This window comes from Caenorhabditis remanei, chromosome X, assembly GCF_010183535.1.
Source record: "Caenorhabditis remanei strain PX506 chromosome X, whole genome shotgun sequence".
NCBI classification, from domain to species: Eukaryota; Metazoa; Nematoda; class Chromadorea; order Rhabditida; family Rhabditidae; genus Caenorhabditis; species Caenorhabditis remanei.
In genome coordinates this window covers 6,492,285-6,509,446 of record NC_071333.1, presented here as the reverse complement: position 1 = coordinate 6,509,446, position 17,162 = coordinate 6,492,285, and the positions used below count along the sequence as shown (strand labels likewise).

Here is a 17,162-nt window from a genome sequence, read left to right as displayed (position 1 = left end):
CATACTTGATATTTTTATAAGTAAATTTCGCTGGGATTTTTCCAACATCTATTTTTATTTCTATTGAAGCTTGATTAGCAATCTGAAACATCAAACTTTTGTTATATTATTTTCTAGGACTATCTCACCACGTTTTTCATCTACTTGTGTCATTGTGCATTCTGAGGGTTCCACAGGTTGTGTTGAATCATGGTCAAATGCATACAGTCCCTGTTGAAGAACGACCACTATTTCTTTTGTAGAATTCGAGAGGACATGTGAATCGTTTCTTGAACGTTTGCTTGTTGGAGGTTCAATTGACGCATGATGATCTTGATTTGTGGAGATAACAAACTCCGGAAGTTTTTCTGTGATGGGTGTAACAATTGACATCTTTCTTGGTCTTCCTCTTTTTCTCGGTGTTTCGTTTTTGATAATAGTGCTGACTGACTTTTCGCAACAAAACAATTCCAAGATTTCGGTTTCAGAGGAAGTCGGTGACAATTGAAAATCGTCATCGTAAATTTCAGCAAGATCAACGTAGCTTTTCGGCAACGTTTTTGCTTTTCTCGAAAGAGATTCTCTCCTGTTGTTCGTTGGCAACTCCGCATTGTCTTCATTCGTAACTTTAGCCGAGGTGACAGTTTCCATATCTTCCAATTGGATCTCATTTATGTCAACACCATTTTCGAAGTATGTTGGGAGTGAATTATTTTTAGAACGACGCTTTACTGTAGTAGCATGAACAACAGAATTTTTCCTTGGCCGCCCTCTTCCACATTTCATGGTGTTCTCGATAGGGACAAAGCTTTTCACTGCTGATGGCAATACCGCAGACGGCACTGACACAATTGACACTGAAGGCTCTATAACCTCAATTCCTTCTTTGGCAGTTGTTTCTTGAACTGTTACTGACGTCAAACGAGACCAAATTGAAAACTGGTCATAGCTCGAGAGAAAGTTTATGAATAAAGGAAGAGGGGGTTTTTTGTTCGGCCATATTCCTGTATACGGTTTGACCAATGGATTTATTATTTTTTTCGTCGTGTTCTCAATTGGGTTGGTTGTTTTTGTAATACAAGATTCTTTTGTTGCTGGCAATGTTGTTATGATTTTGGCTGGATCTGATTTTTTTGAAAGCTTGAGAACTTCTTCATCATTCTTTTGTTCAGTGAGAGCCACTTGTGCAATCTCAGCAAGTGAGAAAACAAAAGAATTGTCAGATTGTTTCCTCGGTGATGTCCCTGGATTAGAGTACGATGGGTTTTCAACGATAACTGTGGTTAAAATTAACGGAATTGATGACTGACTGTCGATGGATTTTGGCGTTGTTGGTGCAATTAGTGATCTGCTTTCTTCCTCTGGTGAAATCACGTGCTGGTTGAAATCTTTTGGATCATCTGTTGTAATATTAGTTGATTTGTTTTGTTTGGTTTGCACGGCTTCATGATCCTCGTTAGTTTCCTCTGCAAATGTTTGGCTTGGAAGGGAAGCTATGTTGTCCACAACATCATCTCTAGACAAATTTTCGGAACATTTCTGTTGATCAGCCGCCTGAAGTTGAATATCTCTTGATTGGTCACTTTCACAATTTTTCTTCATTTGGATTGGTGCTGACGACAATATCACGGGATTTGTTGGGCCTGACAAATAGTTTCTATCTTCATTTGAGAAGTTAACAGAAGATGGTGAAAGAGGCAGATCTAGGGTAAAGAAAAGGTACGCTAAAATTCTCACTTTTTTCAACAAGAAAGATGTTGTCAAGTATATCCGGCATTTCAATTATAGCTTTGACGGCAGTGCTTCCCTCTTCATTGACGTTCATTTCATCGGAATCTGACAATTCGATGGCAGAAAGTATATTGTTCGAAATTACAGTTATAGATGTTTGTTCTGAAATTTATTTGGTACAAACAGTCTAGTTTGGTAGTTCAAAACACGTGTTTTATGAAAAAACCTTTCTGAAGACTGAAAATGTCACCGAATGCAGGGTTTTGTTTTAGCATATTGACACTTATAGGACTTCCATACTGAAAATTGATACATATGAAATTCTGGAACAAGTACAGGATGTCTACCTTCCAAAACACCGCATTCATTGCTAGCATCACTTTTCTATCCATGATGATCTTTCCTTCCATGATGGCAAGTTCACGTTCGGCTGTATTTAATTCTACTCCAACAGTTTTCTTCTTGTCTGTCAATTCTTTAAACTCGGTCTTAATAACACTAATCTTTGCTTTACACGAAGAAATCCGTTGGAAAGTTTCCACTCCAGCCAGTAATGAATCCGAAAAGTTATTTTTCAAAGTTTTTAGAATGCCATACTCTTCTTTGTACTCCGCTCTCTTCTTTGTGATTTTGTCTGACAGTTCTCTTGACTGTTCATGTAGTTTCCTACATCTGTCTTTTAGTGTCTCTATTTTTTCTGCCATCTGATTTATTATTTCCACGGATTCTGAGTATTCTTCGAATTTTTTATGCTCTCCTTCAATATGTTGCAGTCCATCGATGTCTGGAAAAATATACGGTATCATTGAACTTTTCAGATTTATAATTACTTACCGAGCAAAGAAAATTAAATAAATTTTGAAAACGAGTTGAAAAGTGAAGAAATGAAAAATAAAGTCTCAAAATCAGTCAGTCCTGGACTGAATTTCTATAGTCGTAGTGATCAACTTTTTGTTGCAGTGATAATATAAAGTTTGCCTAATGACATCACATGATTCAAAAGAAATTCAACTTTAGTCAATGACAATAGGGGCGCAATTTCCTGCTCGGAAAACTATTGTATAGTTTGCGTTAGCTGTGTTAACTACAATGAACAAAGACAACCTTGAATTTTTCACATAAAACGTTCACATAAAACGAAAATAGTTACCTGGCGGAATTCCTGTTGCAAATGATCCAAACTCCTCTTTCATCTTTCGAAAGCCAAGGAAATTGAATTTGGTCTAAAAATTTTGTCACAATTTCAAAAACTTAAAACATGAAAATACAAAAAAAAACGTTTGTAATATTCAATTCTATGGTAAAAAAGTAACCTCGAAAATATGTAATATTCTCTCAATTTTCCACGACCCAAACCGAATGAAAATGCCAAACATGCAATATTGCACTGATAAGAGTTATAACAACAACGTTGCACATTTATCAATCAATAATTGAAAATTAAATGTTGCCAGGTTTCTGTAACAGTTCAGAGACACATTATTTTGGTTGAGCCATTTAATCACTTCACAAAATGATACCAAGAACACAGTTCGTGTGTTTACTATTGTCATTGATAGAACTTTCTGATTCGAAACTGGTGAAAACAAGTTATGGCACATTGGAAGGATCAACTGTTTGGTCTGAAGACAAGAATCACAAATACACTTTCAAAGTGAGTCTCTTCTTGGTGTATCTTTTTAGATAATGTTTTGAAAGAGTGTTCCATTTGCAAAACCGCCCCTTGGAAAACTGCGATTTGAACTTCCAGAAGTTCCAGACACATGGAACGGTATAAGAGATGCATCAAACTACAGGCAAGTTAATATATTTGTTCACATAAATGATTCTTTGAGTTTCAGTGCTGCATGCATGAGTAAACAAAGTAAGAGAAGACCTAACGAAGTTGCAAGTGAAGATTGTCTTTACATTAATATATTTTCAAGCGAAAGATGTTTGGTTATTCTTCTGAATTTCATGCACAAAATGTTAATCTCAATGCTTTAGGTCAAAAAATGTCCAGTTATAGTTTATTATCATGGCGGTGGATTTCATTCGAATTCAGCGATTATGTTTCCTGATGACTTCATTTTGGAAAGATATGTAAGTGAAGACATAGTTTTCACTATACCGGCATTCCGCCTTGGTGTGTTTGGACAATTGTATTTTGGCCGAAACAATCAATTGAAAGAAAATCTATTGGTTTTTGGTAAGCTTGTTTCTTTAAAAAGCACTCGGCATACTTGCATTCTATTTTTCGATGCTGTCCGAGCTCTTGAATATGTTAATACTGAAATCGCAAATTTTGGTGGAGACCCAAATGGCGTGACTATAATGGGGCACTCAACAGGTGGGACCATGATTGAAGCTTTAGGATTCTCTCAGTAAGTCTTTTCTTCTAATTGCTAGACGCTGCACGTAGTATTTTAAGTTTAATCGACCCGGAAATGAAACTATTTCAACAAATAATTGGACTGAGTGCGCCTGGAGATTTCGGTTACGAGGAATTAGCTGTTGAAAGCTCGCTTTTCATTTCAAAGAAACTTGGGGTGTGATCAACAACATTTTTATCTAATAAATAACTTATAATTGCAGTGTTTTTCTGGAAATTTGACGGACTTTGATCTGGCTCCTGTTCTGAACTGTATGAGAAACATGAATGCGATGGACATACTCAAAATGCAAATTCAGATGACAGATGAGGATGGGAAGAATTTCACTCGCATAATAAAAGGAGCTCCGTTCATGGACCTTGGTGGTAAACTTTCAGAGTTTAAGAAAACTACCCCGGTATGTAAGAATCCAATGTTTGAATATGAAAAAATTTCAGTCCAGAAGTCTGCTGTTTGGTACTACAGAGCATGAATTTGTTTTTGCTGATCCCTACATTGCGGGGCATTTCTTGGATTTAGAAAATCCTACGGCTGTGTACAAGTATTTTGATAATATAGTGATGAATCAGAGTTGGTCATGCATTGTGTTCACTTTTTTAAATGCTTTTTCAGCTGGAATATTCATGAAACATGATTCATCAGCAGTTTTTGTCTCTACAGCTACCTATTCGAAAGCAATGGTGAACGCTGGTGCAGATGTATATGTGTTTGAAACAACACAGAAACCATTCAGTGCTCATGTGACTGATATGCAATATTTCATTGGACTTCATCGAGAAGTTGTTCATTATCCGGACATGGACCTCTTAGATTCTTTTTATTCAAAATTTTTGGTGAACTTCACAAAATATGGATGTCCATCACCTTGTAAAACAAATTTGTTGCTGCGAATGATGTTTGAAAGCTGTTTTTTTTCAGTATAGCCGAAATATGATCCAATGAGAATGAACTACTTGAAGCTTGATACCGAGTTAGGAATAACTCCAAAAATGGAAGACAACTTCAATAGAAAAATTGTGGAATTTTGGTTGAACGATATGGTTCAGTTAGACAGAAATATTAGTGAACAGGTATCTACATACAAAAAATTAAATGAATTTCAGTTTTTTAGAAAAAAATGACAGGTGGGTCGAAGCGTTCCAAAGAACTGCAGTTATCAAATGAAAACTTTCGGTTGTATAAGCAATGATGGTTCTACGCAGCTACAATAATATTTTGTGTTATGTTCTTTTTGTTATTCAAGTTTCTCAAAAAATCAAAATCTGATGAATGTAAACCACTAATTTCTCATTATTAATAAATCACTCTACATTTTATATTACTGTCTCAGAAATGGAAATGCTTTGCCAAGTGTCAACAATAAATGGCAACATTTGTCTTCTTATGTCCAATGTTTGCAGACAAAAACTGTTGGTCATCACCAGTCTAACTTATTGAGAATGATTAGCTTCAGATTTTATTGTACTGTTTCCATATTCTTATTATGTTTTCTTATATCTTCTACAATTGGTCAGAGGGTGGTAACGACTAGCTATGGGAAGTTAGAAGGTAAAACAGTCAATAGGGACCAACATATGTTCAAGGTAAGACACTGATATGTTCCGATTCGGATTCTTCTGTTTCTTAGAATGTACCATTTGCCAAACCACCGTTAGGAAGACTTCGCTTTAGTTATGCGGAATGGCCAGAACCATATGATGATATCCGAGACGCTAGGGAATATAGCCCGGCATGCATGAGTAACGCCTCAAAAGAAACTCCAACAAATTATTTGCCTATGAGTGAAGATTGTTTGTATTTGAATGTATTCACAAATGAAAATTGTTTGGTACGTCTGAATTTTTTGTAATCAAATCTGCTAAAACATTAATTCAGATTTCAAAAAAGTGTAAAACTTTGATATATATTCACGGAGGAGGAATCAATTCAGGTTCTGCAATTCAGTTCAATGACACTTTTATATTAGAGAGATATGTACAAAATGGTTTGTTATTCATTGAAGTTTGATGGAAAAACACAATTATGATTTTGTTTTCAGACATTGTGTTCATCATCCCCGCTTACAGGATGGGAATTTTTGGATTACTTTTCTTTGGGAATGACAATCTTGTTCCTCATAATCTTGGAATTCATGGTAATTGTCGGTTTATCTCAATCTTGCATTCAAATTTCTTGCACCAGATTGTAAGCACGCTCTTCATTTTATCCATCAAGAGATCTCCCATTTTGGTGGCCATCCAAATGACATCAATCTGATGGGACACTCAGCTGGTGGCCATATTTCAATGGTCTTTGCCTTTAGTCGGTATATACTCTTTTTCAATGTTGCAAACAACTGATAAAACATAGGTTGATCGATCCCAACCATCAACTCATACAGCGAGTTGTTGTTATCAGTGCTGTACCGTCCTACGACATGCCTGAATTGCTTATCAAAAATTGTTATGATTTCGCCAATAGAGTAGGGGTTGGTGAAGAACTATTTATCTATCACAGGTAGTGAAATTATATTTTCAGTGTTTCAAACAGAATGAGACTAATGACGAAGAAATCGTGGCATGCTTGAGAAGGAAAAATAGTCATGAGTTGATTTTGATGCAGAGGGAAATGGAACACGATCACTTGTACTTTTGGAATTTCTTGGCAGGCGAACCGTTTATGCATCTTGATGAAAGTATTGCTCATTTCAAAGCAAACGCCGTGGTATATTTAAATATGAGAAATTCAAAAGAACTGATATCTTTTAGACTCGCGAAATGATGGTTGGAAACACAATCGATGAGCTTGGGTGGCCATGGAGAGAAAAAGAAAACCCATCTATTGCAGGCAGTTTTATGGATTGGGAGAATCCATATGAAGTAGCAAACAAATTTGACGACTATCATGACAATGCTCCAAGTATGTGGTTCTCAATGATTTGAGACCCTATGTAGTTTTGTTTCAGACGGCACAGTAGCCGAATCATTCACTCAAGGCATTTATGTTTCGACTGCAACGTATGCCGCTGCTCAGGTGAATGCTGGAGGAAAGGTTTATCTGTTTCAATCAAAGTGAGTTTCAAATAGCAATGCTTTAAATTTGTGTTTCTTATCCAGTCAAAGACCATCAAGTCACGTATCCGATATGCAGTGGTTCGTCGGCACTCACCGAGAAGACTATCATACACCCGACATGGATCTCGTGGACAAATTCTATTCTAGGTTGATTGTAAACTTTACTAAATACGGAGTACCATCACCGAGTGAGTTATTATTTTTTCAACTTTTCGATATTTATCGTCTATTAATTTCAGTGTGGGAACCTCTTGACCCTGCAAGAATGAATTATTATGCTATTGAAGTTAATACTGAGACAGGGGTCGGTCCAAAAATGGAAGAAAGGTTTCACGAAGCAGACGTCAACTTCTGGTTCATCAATATGACGGCGTTTGACAGAGAGGTGACAAGACAGGTACGTTGGGCGCCCTAACGTTTTGACGCCTTTCTCAAATTTCATTTTTCACGCATCATTTTTTTGTTACTTGTTCGCTCTGACTCACACATCATGTTTTTTCCAGAAGCAACTACTCAATATAACCGGAAGGTACCCAATGTATCCGGGTCCCGTAATTCTTCCACACCAAACCAATGAATCATCATCGTTCGACGTTTCCTCAAAATGGTGGTTTTACGCACTTATCGTCGTGGTGGCCCTCATTATATTCTACCTGATTTATGTTTTGAAGAAAGCATTTCTCAAATCGCCTGTTGACGATGACGAGACCACCCCGCTTTTCAAATGAAATCAGATCCACGCTCTTGTTCTTTTCTTTTTTTTCTACTTGCTTGCATTCTCATCCCCGTTTCATTTTATTTCATCTCATCCGACAAAGAATGCCCTCATTTTTTATTCGCAAAGGACCACATACACACTGACAACACAACACAACACACTGACTCAAAAATCGTGTCAATTGAATTATGTGGTGCCCGGCAGAAGCAATGTATATCATTTGATGGTGGCACATCTTTTCAATTTCTCTCAAGTGTAAAGTATTCGATAATCATTCTGATTTGAAAATGATTTGATAGTGGCAAGTGAAAGATATTGGGTTGGAGATCCGGAAGAGAAGAGGGTCCCTTTTCCATGAAAATTTCTCACATGTGATGATTTTATGGGTCTTTTGAGAGAAAAGTGTTTCTTCACTAATTGGTGGGCCACCATCAGCATATGCAAATCTAGCACTTTCTTAAGAAGTCTGAAGCCGTGAGTAGGTGTGAAGAGATTTTGTTTACTTTGTTTTTCTTTCTCCTTTTTTATGCTATGTTTATTTTCAATTTTTTCTTCGAAAGTTTCTACTTTCTTTCCTCTTGTTTTACGCTTGTTCCGCGTATCAATTTCAAAGAGCTATCAAATTTCCTTCACTAGCAGGTGCCCAACTTTTAACTTATCATATGAGAACTTACATGTGGCACTCGGAGTTTTTTTTCTGTTTTTTGAAGATCTGGGCGATGAATAATTGTAGAACCAAGAAAAAATCATTTGACCAGCAGATGCCTGAACTTTTTTATAGTTTTTTATCTCTCTGCAGCTCTCTATTATCTTCTGGCCTCTCCCCGTCATCCATCTGTCCAGAGATGAGACTATTGTTTCAATTGCGAATCCTTTGCCTCACATCGAATTGTTCTTTTTTCGTTCTTAGCCTTTCCTTCCTTCTCTTCTGTTGTGTTTTTGACGATTCAATCTCTTTTCAAATCAAATCCAAAGTTACACAATTGCGTTGTCCAAGAGGATAAAAACACAAGGACATCACGTAACTACCGTTGTGTGGGGGGGGGGGGGGTGTAATTTCGAAATGTCCCTATTCCCATCATTATTTTTTTCTTTCCGAACGCCGAAATTTTGAGTTGAAGACTTCTTTGTTACGTTATGTCGTTAGTTCCCAAGTAGTCATCTTCTCAATAGAAAAATATGAGAAGTTCTACATCTTGGAGTTTCCATTCTGCTTAGTTTGACCTGTAGTTTAATTGGATTACATAACTTTTGAGAATGTTTATAAACTTTCATCATAATTGTTATCCGATCGCCGGTCATTTGCTATACGAGATTATCTCATTCTCCTCCTCTCACTCGAATAAAAAGTGACACCTTTCACTAATTGACTAATTGGATATCATAGCCGTCTGCTTTGGTGTGGGCAACACTTCGCCAGGCGGTAGGCAGGTGGTCCAACACACCACTGGCGCATTCTGTTATTGACAATGAGGATAGTTAGTAGGATCGACACCTCACAAATGCAGAATGCTTATCAATTGTCACTTTCCCGATGTGTTGTTGTGAGTGATACGCATATGAATATAACCTATATCTTCAGTTTGATCTGAAGACTTTTCCGCCAGTGGATGCATCTTATCCGATTTCAGTGTTGAAATCTCATATTCTGTAGACGTGCGCTGAGTCACCTTTGGACAGAATATGTTTATTTTCATTTTTCCTAACATTTTATTCATAAAACCTCATTCAAAAATAACCACCAATCTCTATTTTTGGTTTCAAAACAAAAACGCATTGTTTACTCATTTCTCTCAAGTGTACAAATCTCAAGACCAAAAAACGAATTACTTCACTAACTCCCGTCCGTCTTCATAACTCAAAGCCAGGTCACTCGTAAAATGACCATCTCTTTTTTGTGTTATAATCCGTCTCCCTTTTTTCTGTTGCAAAAATATTTATGTTCTACCCAATGGGTGCCCCTTAACTGCTGTCGTCGCCCGCCATGACTAAAGAAAACCGCACTTCCACCACCAAATTGCAAATGACCCCTTCTTCTACCCGCCACACCGATCCTAAATATCTTTTCCGCACATCCTTCGGGGTTTGTCAGCTGTTGTTTTATGATTGCTTTGTGGTTATTTTCTTTTCTGCCGATAGGTGTCCATTCTGCCAAGTATCTTTCATTATAACACCTATTCTGGTTCCGAGAAGTGAGAAAATATCTATTAAAATGTCTATTTTGTTGGAAGGAAGACGCTAGCAACCTGTTTTTTGCCATCTTGCCCCATATACAGATATTTTTTACAAATTAAGTTTTGTTCAGCCGCAATATTGAACATTCATCGACTATCAACTTGAAAACAATAAACTTGACCATTTCTCTTTTTAACCAATGACATTTCATAGATAGTACATAATACTAAAGGTGTTATGAGAGGTTGAGCACCATACAAGCTCTTGACTATATTGACCAAAAGAATTATGACACGTCGTTTCTACATCAAACCTCTTCTCTTCCTTTTCCCGCTCAATCGTTCGGTTCGTATGTTGTCATACTCGACCTCTCAGGACCACTCCTTCCCGCGCGTCTCGAAATTTATGAACTAATTTTATCGGAAGGGTTCTCCGATTCTAGGCCATGATTCCATGATACTACTCCTCAAATCGTAGTTAATCCAAACCAACATTTTTATTGCCATCTTATATGTGTTCTTCCCCTTTTTGATCACACCCGATGCTCTGTTCCCTTTCTGCACAATCTCTATTGAGACGGCACGTCTGTCAATAATTCCATTGTAATTTGCATGAGTATGCCGCTATCTTGATTAGTACTATTACGGTTATCAGAATCAAGTTGGTACCAGAACATTTATTTTACCGTGTTCAGTGCAAACGGTCTATAAAACAAAAATCAGCGAATAAATGCAAAAAATGTCTAATTTGTTACCTAACCCTAGCAAATAAGGGATATTTCAAAACAAGCCAATCACATTAAATTCAAACGACCCATGCCTTCTTTGTCATCGGGCGTTGCCTATTTCAAATATATGATCTTGAATTGGTGTTTTTTGGTTCTTTTTTGGAAGAAAAAGTAATTTAGATTTTGAAGGACCCGCTTGAATATCTCATCGGAAAACAATCATTTCTCATTTCCTCACATATATCCGTTCGGTGCTACCCTCACATATTTTATACCTCTCAATGTAATGCGGCACAGGGTGTCAAGAGACGACGCAACAAATGTTGTTCGATCTGCCTTCCGGAACGCTTCAAGATTGATATCCGTCGAGGTTTCTAGAATTTTTTCTATTCTACTTTTTTTTCGGTAGACAAAACCAAGAAGTAACCAAAAAAGAGTGTGGTTTCGGAGTGTATCTTTTGGCCACAAAAGACCCTCAGAGGGCACAGACGACCGACTCGTATTCAAATGTAATTTTTCATTCTTCTCAAACACTGATGACCTCCGCCATCGGGTCTCTTTCTCACTTCCCTCCAGACAGAATGTTCATTTTTCGGACTTTTCATCTTCTAACTTCGTTTGAATTATTAAGAAACATTTTCTACGTTTTTGAATTATACACCGCGGTGTTGTTCTACCTGTTAAAAAGAAAAATTGGTTCGAAGGACATTTCTCAGACTGTACGCACGTTCTTTTCTGTTTTTCTTTCATTTTTCGCCGCGTAAAACATGTAACCTTCATAGAAGCTGCTGACTAATATTTCTCCAATGTTACCAACTGCGCAGGTCACCATTTTTCGTTTGAATAATACGCTGATTTTTTATGCTTGATAAGCGTTCGCAGATGGTGATGCGCGTGGGGGAGTCTGTCAATTGTCCGGACATATTGCAGACAGATGTCTCATTCGTTTTTGAACGCGTATGGCACTTCCTATTTTCATTGAGAGAAAAATTTGCATTTTATACCCTCATTGAACATTTAACAGGAATAAAAAGTATCATCCAGGGTTAACCGTGGAACGGATTTTTAGGTAGACGCTTTTGTGGTTCATAACGTCCATAACTGTGCTCTTTACTTAACGCTGTACTATGCTCGGCAGTGTAATAGTAATAACCATCACATTTGATGTAAAGAACTCAATCGGTTTTTATGCCAGTACCTGTACCCTTTTCAAATCATCAGTACCCACTTTGAATAACGGAAAAACCTCGTAAACCTTAGGGCCATAATACCCTTTTTCCGTTTTTTTTTCAAAAAAAAGGAGAAATTTGCTCCGAGTGCTATCTGTCCCTTTGCCTTTTTCCACCAATTCAATTGTCATGATTTGACGCAAGTCTAGCTTTCTTTGAGTCTAACTAACCCTCTAACCCAAAACCTTCTTCTCTTTTCAACAGATAGAATTGAAATCTGTCAGATTCCATGGGATTAGACATAAAAAGTTCGAGAGACGCGCATCAGATTGCTAGTTCTGGTATTATCTACGCTTTTGATCGTAGAGTTTTTAGGGAGTTTTAGGTGATGCTTTGATGCTTTTGTGCTTTTGGCTGCCAATCCTCTCTCAAAACACACCCTTTTCTCAAGTACCCGCCCGGGCGCTCTTCCTATGCTTAAGCGTTCTTTTAATCCAACTTGTCAGATTGAAATGTGATCCGTTCCCTATTCCTTTTTTCTTCTGTTTCCCTTCTATCCCATATTCTCAATTCAATACCGTCGTCCGTTTTCAATTCCTATTTTCACTTGCCGTCATCTCGGCTGTTCGTCTCCTTCGCCGCAGGTGGTCCAGCTGGCATATTTATTCCGCCCCTTTATTGGACACTCGTTTTGTTAAAAGTGTGCAGAAGGATATTACCAGCCGATTTGAACACTTAATGACAGTTCTCATTAAGGTCGTTAACTGGGTGTCACAATATTGAACAAGGCTAAAACTACCGTACTCCTAGAAGAAGATATTTCTACTACTACTCAATTTGAGTATTTCATGTTGTTTTCAATTTCATAGCTTTCCCTCAGCTTCCTCTTCGTATCTTCTTCATTGCTCTTCTTGTCTCTTTTAAAACCACCACTACAACAAACCATAAAAGTTGTTGTTATTCATGAGCCCCATTTGGTATGTATGGGATTCCGAGATGGGTCCAATGACTTCTTTCGGCATGATAGGATCCGAAAGCGTTTTCTCTTACTTTTTTCTCTGCTCAAAAAGTTTATTGCTCTTTTTCATGACTGTTTAGTCACTACACTAACCACTCTAACCCTATTTCTTTACGCTCCTTACCGCCGTCTTATCAGGTTTTCTTGGTTTTTTTTTCTTAACGCCTTGTAAAGCTTAAAATTCGTGAAGTGCTTTTTAAACCACCCAAAGTGAAGAAATGGTGAGAATAGACTAGTCATCCATACGGTCAAAAATCCAGACTGAATTCCGCATAGAAGGTGGGATCGCACAAAAAGTGCGAATTCGTTCATGCCTATACTAATATGAACAAAAACGATAATTACAGCGGATCCTACTATTATCCTATTAGGCGAGTTATTCTAGTGGAAGAAAAAGTGACTTGCTTTTTTTTTGCCTATTCCAGACTATTATATCGGATAGTAAAAAATAGTCAAGTTAGAAACCTATGTTGGTATCTTCCCTCTAATATTTGTCATACCAACAGTTGTGGGGTTGAAGTTGAAGGAGAAGAAGAGAGGTCACAGTGTTTGGTTTTCTTTTTTCGTGCCTTTTCTTTATTCTCTGCCAAGAGTCAAGCCATCAACTGTATTTTATAGTTTTTGAAAAAAAACTGTTCTTCAAGTTTGCCAATGTTTCATATACATTTTCTGTCTCTACTCATTTCTTATCGGCTGGACACCATAGTATTAGTATTATTCTTCAGTTTTCATTTCATAAATTAAATGAAGAGATTATAATTATTTCCACCGGAGGCAAATCAGTTGTGCAAACAATTTATTGACATTCAGCTTCCAGAGTGACAAACTTCAAATGTTTTGACTCAAAGTCTTAGTCTAAAAAACAAATATATACAAACAACGTCATCCTACAGTAAGATAGTCATTTTATTTTTCATGGAATAATATGAAAACGAAAAAGACGGCAAACAAAAAAGTCGAGAAGAAAGTTCTCAATTTCACTTCATGAGCATTTTTTGGGTGTTGCTTCTTCTATAAGAAAAGAAGGTCAAACTTTTTTTTTGTTCTCCGAGTGTTTGCTGAGCAAACTGCCAGCTTCTTCTAATTCCACCATAAACACAAGTCAACTGTTCATGTCAAGAAATAAGAAAAAACTTAACCAAGTTTTTTAAAATGCTTGTACGCTACTATCCATCTAGACTATTGCTACAAAAAAGGGTATTTCGGAATCTCTGACTCATGTTTCTGTCTTTTTTACTATCTTGTCTAACAAATACAATGTTAGCAATTCTATATAGTTTACTTTCAACTATTCTGGATAACTTTCTTCAATTTAAAAACCTTATTTCTAACATTCATATATACCTGTTTGAAAGCAAAACTGAATAGTTTTGTCATCAATCACTTTCCGCAAGTTAGAGTCACAACACTATACTGTTACTATTTCTATCTCTTCCTCCTTATTTCCGCCGTTTTCACACGTTTTCTTATCCGGTTGATTTCATTGAATTGAGAAAAGTGTAATGAAAAGATACAGTACTGTAAAGGTTCATCAGTCAGAAAATAGATTGAAATAGAAGAAGTTTCATTTTCATTAATGTGTTTTGTATAAGTGTGTACAAGTAAAATATCTCATAGTCATCAAACCCCTTTGAACCTGAAACAAATGATAATACTGTGAAACCTTAAGTTTAGAAAACTTTTAAATATAGATGTTTGTGTTGTTCTAATTTGTAATTTTTCATATCTATCAAGAATATAACAAGTTGCCACTTCTTTTTTTGATATTTGTGTCTTTAATTTTGAATATGAACACGTCATTAATTCTCCATACTTTAATTTTTTTCATCCAAAGTTTTTCAAATTTTCAGATTCTCAATGAGTGAGAAGAAATCTCCGTTTCTCTCGTTATTCCGTCGAAAGAAGCGTGTTACTGAGGAGATGCCCCAGTCTGAAGTGCTGTCGCCAGTCAAGAAAAATGTGAGTTTTATGGCGCTTATCCATGCGGCTCCAAAATCGCCCCGGAAAAAGAAACATGAAGCATGACAATAGCGTGTGACTTCTTGTCACGCCAAACACCACTAGACTCCTTCCGCTTCACAACAAAAATATCCGGAGTCCCTCTGGGATCCTGCGTCCCCCTCCTGAAAAACATAGAGGTTTTTAACAAGTGCCCTCCCTTCACGGCGGCTCCTCGCTTTACACCACTTGTTGCCATTTTTCTTTCATCTTTCATAACATCGCACTGACTGAACTCCCACCACCACCACCAAGTTTTTTCAAAGTTTTTTTTCTAGTTCTTTTTTCTTGCTTGGCTCCTCTCAAGTAGTCCACCCTTAGGCTTAAGACTCTTGTAAACAGTGTGAACAACTCTGCACTTTAAGATTTCATTCCCGTTTCAGGACAAAGCGAAAACTGGAAAGGAAAACAAAGGTATTGTGAACAGCAACACGATGCCTGCTGATATGGATGGTGGGAAGAAGAACAAGAAAAATAAATCGACAAAGAATGGAAAGGATTTTGGAAAGGTTTGTGCTTGTTATGTCTTATTTCGTTACTTTGAAGGATAAAAATAGATTCTGGACTATTCTCTAAAATCCTAAGCATGACTAATATAATATGTCGTCATAAAACAGTTGTTGAAATAGGCAGCTGAATATTAGCTGATAATGTTAAAAATTGGTGATATTTTATGTTCTAGTACAATATTATCTCCATGTTTCAGTCGAATAAGAAATTTTATTGTGTCTACATGAAAATATATCAAATTTCAGAATTATTGTGGTTAGTAAAAAGGAAAACTGAAATGTGGATCTTCAGAGATTTCTTTTACTAATCCTAGGTAGTTATACTCTTCAACTTTTTGTGTTGCATGTTGAATGAAATCAGTTAGCATCTGTCTCCCAGACTGATCTTGCTACATCTTTTGTAGATCCATACAACACATAAAATGTTTCAGTCATTGTCAATGGATGTTCTTTTGGAAGATGAGGCCGCCGCACTTGTTGAAGCTCTCGAAACATTCGGTGATGAGAAACCAACTGTTGCCAGAAGCATTCCAAAACACGCACGAATCGTCAAAAAAGAAGATAACTCGATGAAAAATTGTCTGTTCGAGAAAGAAGTACGTTTCATCTCATTTTTATAGTGTCCTTCAGTGTAAAAAGAATACAACTAAAAAACCAAACAACCTGATCCGATTTATAGGTTTACGACACAATGCTGAGTGACTCGTTGAGAGTGTGCGAAATGCTCCAATCACATCTAGATGATTGCATCGTTTCTGTCAGAGCCAAAAGTCCGGAACCCACATCGTCGTACTCTTTGGATGGCAGGGACTCGGGACGTGGAGCATCTTCGCCATCGTCCACAATGTCATCCACAGCCAGCCCAGGTACCAGAAGAGTTGCCAAGGAGACCCATATGTAGATTGACATGGATCATTCATTCCCTTCACCAAAAAAAGTTCACTCGAAAGAAATACATATACCCTACCAAAGTTCTCATCTCATTCCAACATTTGAACCCTATCAGAATGGTGTAAACTTCTGCTATCAATTTACTGTCCAAAATGACTTCTACTCTTTTTCGGGTTCACAATCCCAGCTTTGACCACCTATCCCCACAATCAATTAACCTTTCCTCCACAGTTTTTAGCTTTCAATGTCTTAAACCAAAAATGAACAAAAATACTCCGCATGATGAACGTATTTAGATCTACAACCATATGTAGTACAGGTTATTTTTTCCCATTTTTCTCTCTTTTCTCAATGTCAATTCCTTTGTTTCCCTTCGAACTGTAATGAAACTTTCAAAATGAAATCATATTCTAGTTGCATTAGTCTACTCCTTCCGGACATGGCCTATGACTCATGCTCTCGCAACCGCTAGACACACTTGAAATACGTCGGCTGACGTGTGCTTTCTGTGCCATTGAACATCTGATCGCAATCATTGCTCGCCCGGAAAAAAAAAGAAAAAAAAAAGAATGAACAGGAAACTAGCCGCGCAACCCGACAAAATGATGATTAATTTGTTTGAGAAGCGTTTGAAGGAGCCTGTGATCAGAATAGTTTGACAAAAGTTCAATTATTCCACAGCATCTTTGTATTGGTTTTGTGATAAAAATCTTAGAAAAAAGGAATCTGATCTGATCCTCTGATTTTCTTTGATCTTTGAAACATTGCGAACAATCACGTTCAAAAATGCGCATTTTGTTTGTCAATGTTTTCGAACACACT

General features: G+C 37.1%; 5 protein-coding genes across 5 annotated transcripts; 3 read left to right on the top strand and 2 right to left on the bottom strand.

Annotated features, from left to right (window-relative positions):
- Window positions 1-74: 74 nt before the first annotated feature.
- On the bottom strand, window positions 75-2,903 carry GCK72_023238 (uncharacterized protein; the record flags this gene model as incomplete). Its single annotated transcript, XM_053735301.1, has 6 exons — window positions 75-82; window positions 129-1,622; window positions 1,717-1,872; window positions 1,937-2,009; window positions 2,058-2,494; window positions 2,861-2,903. 6 exons carry the CDS (start codon window positions 2,901-2,903, stop codon window positions 75-77), a joined length of 2,211 nt encoding a protein of 736 aa, XP_053578867.1.
- Window positions 2,904-4,136: 1,233 nt separating this feature from the next.
- Window positions 4,137-4,554, top strand: GCK72_023237 (uncharacterized protein; the record flags this gene model as incomplete). Its single annotated transcript, XM_053735300.1, has 3 exons — window positions 4,137-4,238; window positions 4,285-4,479; window positions 4,525-4,554. The coding sequence occupies 3 exons, from the start codon at window positions 4,137-4,139 to the stop codon at window positions 4,552-4,554; spliced, it is 327 nt and encodes a 108-aa protein (XP_053578866.1).
- Window positions 4,555-5,656: 1,102 nt separating this feature from the next.
- Window positions 5,657-7,863, top strand: GCK72_023236 (uncharacterized protein; the record flags this gene model as incomplete). Its single annotated transcript, XM_053735299.1, has 12 exons — window positions 5,657-5,665; window positions 5,710-5,910; window positions 5,958-6,066; window positions 6,121-6,216; window positions 6,264-6,387; window positions 6,432-6,549; window positions 6,600-6,785; window positions 6,830-6,980; window positions 7,027-7,132; window positions 7,178-7,323; window positions 7,375-7,532; window positions 7,639-7,863. 12 exons carry the CDS (start codon window positions 5,657-5,659, stop codon window positions 7,861-7,863), a joined length of 1,629 nt encoding a protein of 542 aa, XP_053578865.1.
- A 6,936-nt stretch (window positions 7,864-14,799) lies between these two features.
- On the top strand, window positions 14,800-16,350 carry GCK72_023235 (uncharacterized protein; the record flags this gene model as incomplete). Its single annotated transcript, XM_003106628.2, has 4 exons — window positions 14,800-14,901; window positions 15,324-15,449; window positions 15,881-16,045; window positions 16,129-16,350. 4 exons carry the CDS (start codon window positions 14,800-14,802, stop codon window positions 16,348-16,350), a joined length of 615 nt encoding a protein of 204 aa, XP_003106676.2.
- Window positions 16,131-16,358, bottom strand: GCK72_023234 (uncharacterized protein; the record flags this gene model as incomplete). The annotated part of the gene is made up of 1 exon (XM_053735298.1): window positions 16,131-16,358. The coding sequence occupies one exon, from the start codon at window positions 16,356-16,358 to the stop codon at window positions 16,131-16,133; it is 228 nt and encodes a 75-aa protein (XP_053578864.1).
- Window positions 16,359-17,162: the final 804 nt, after the last annotated feature.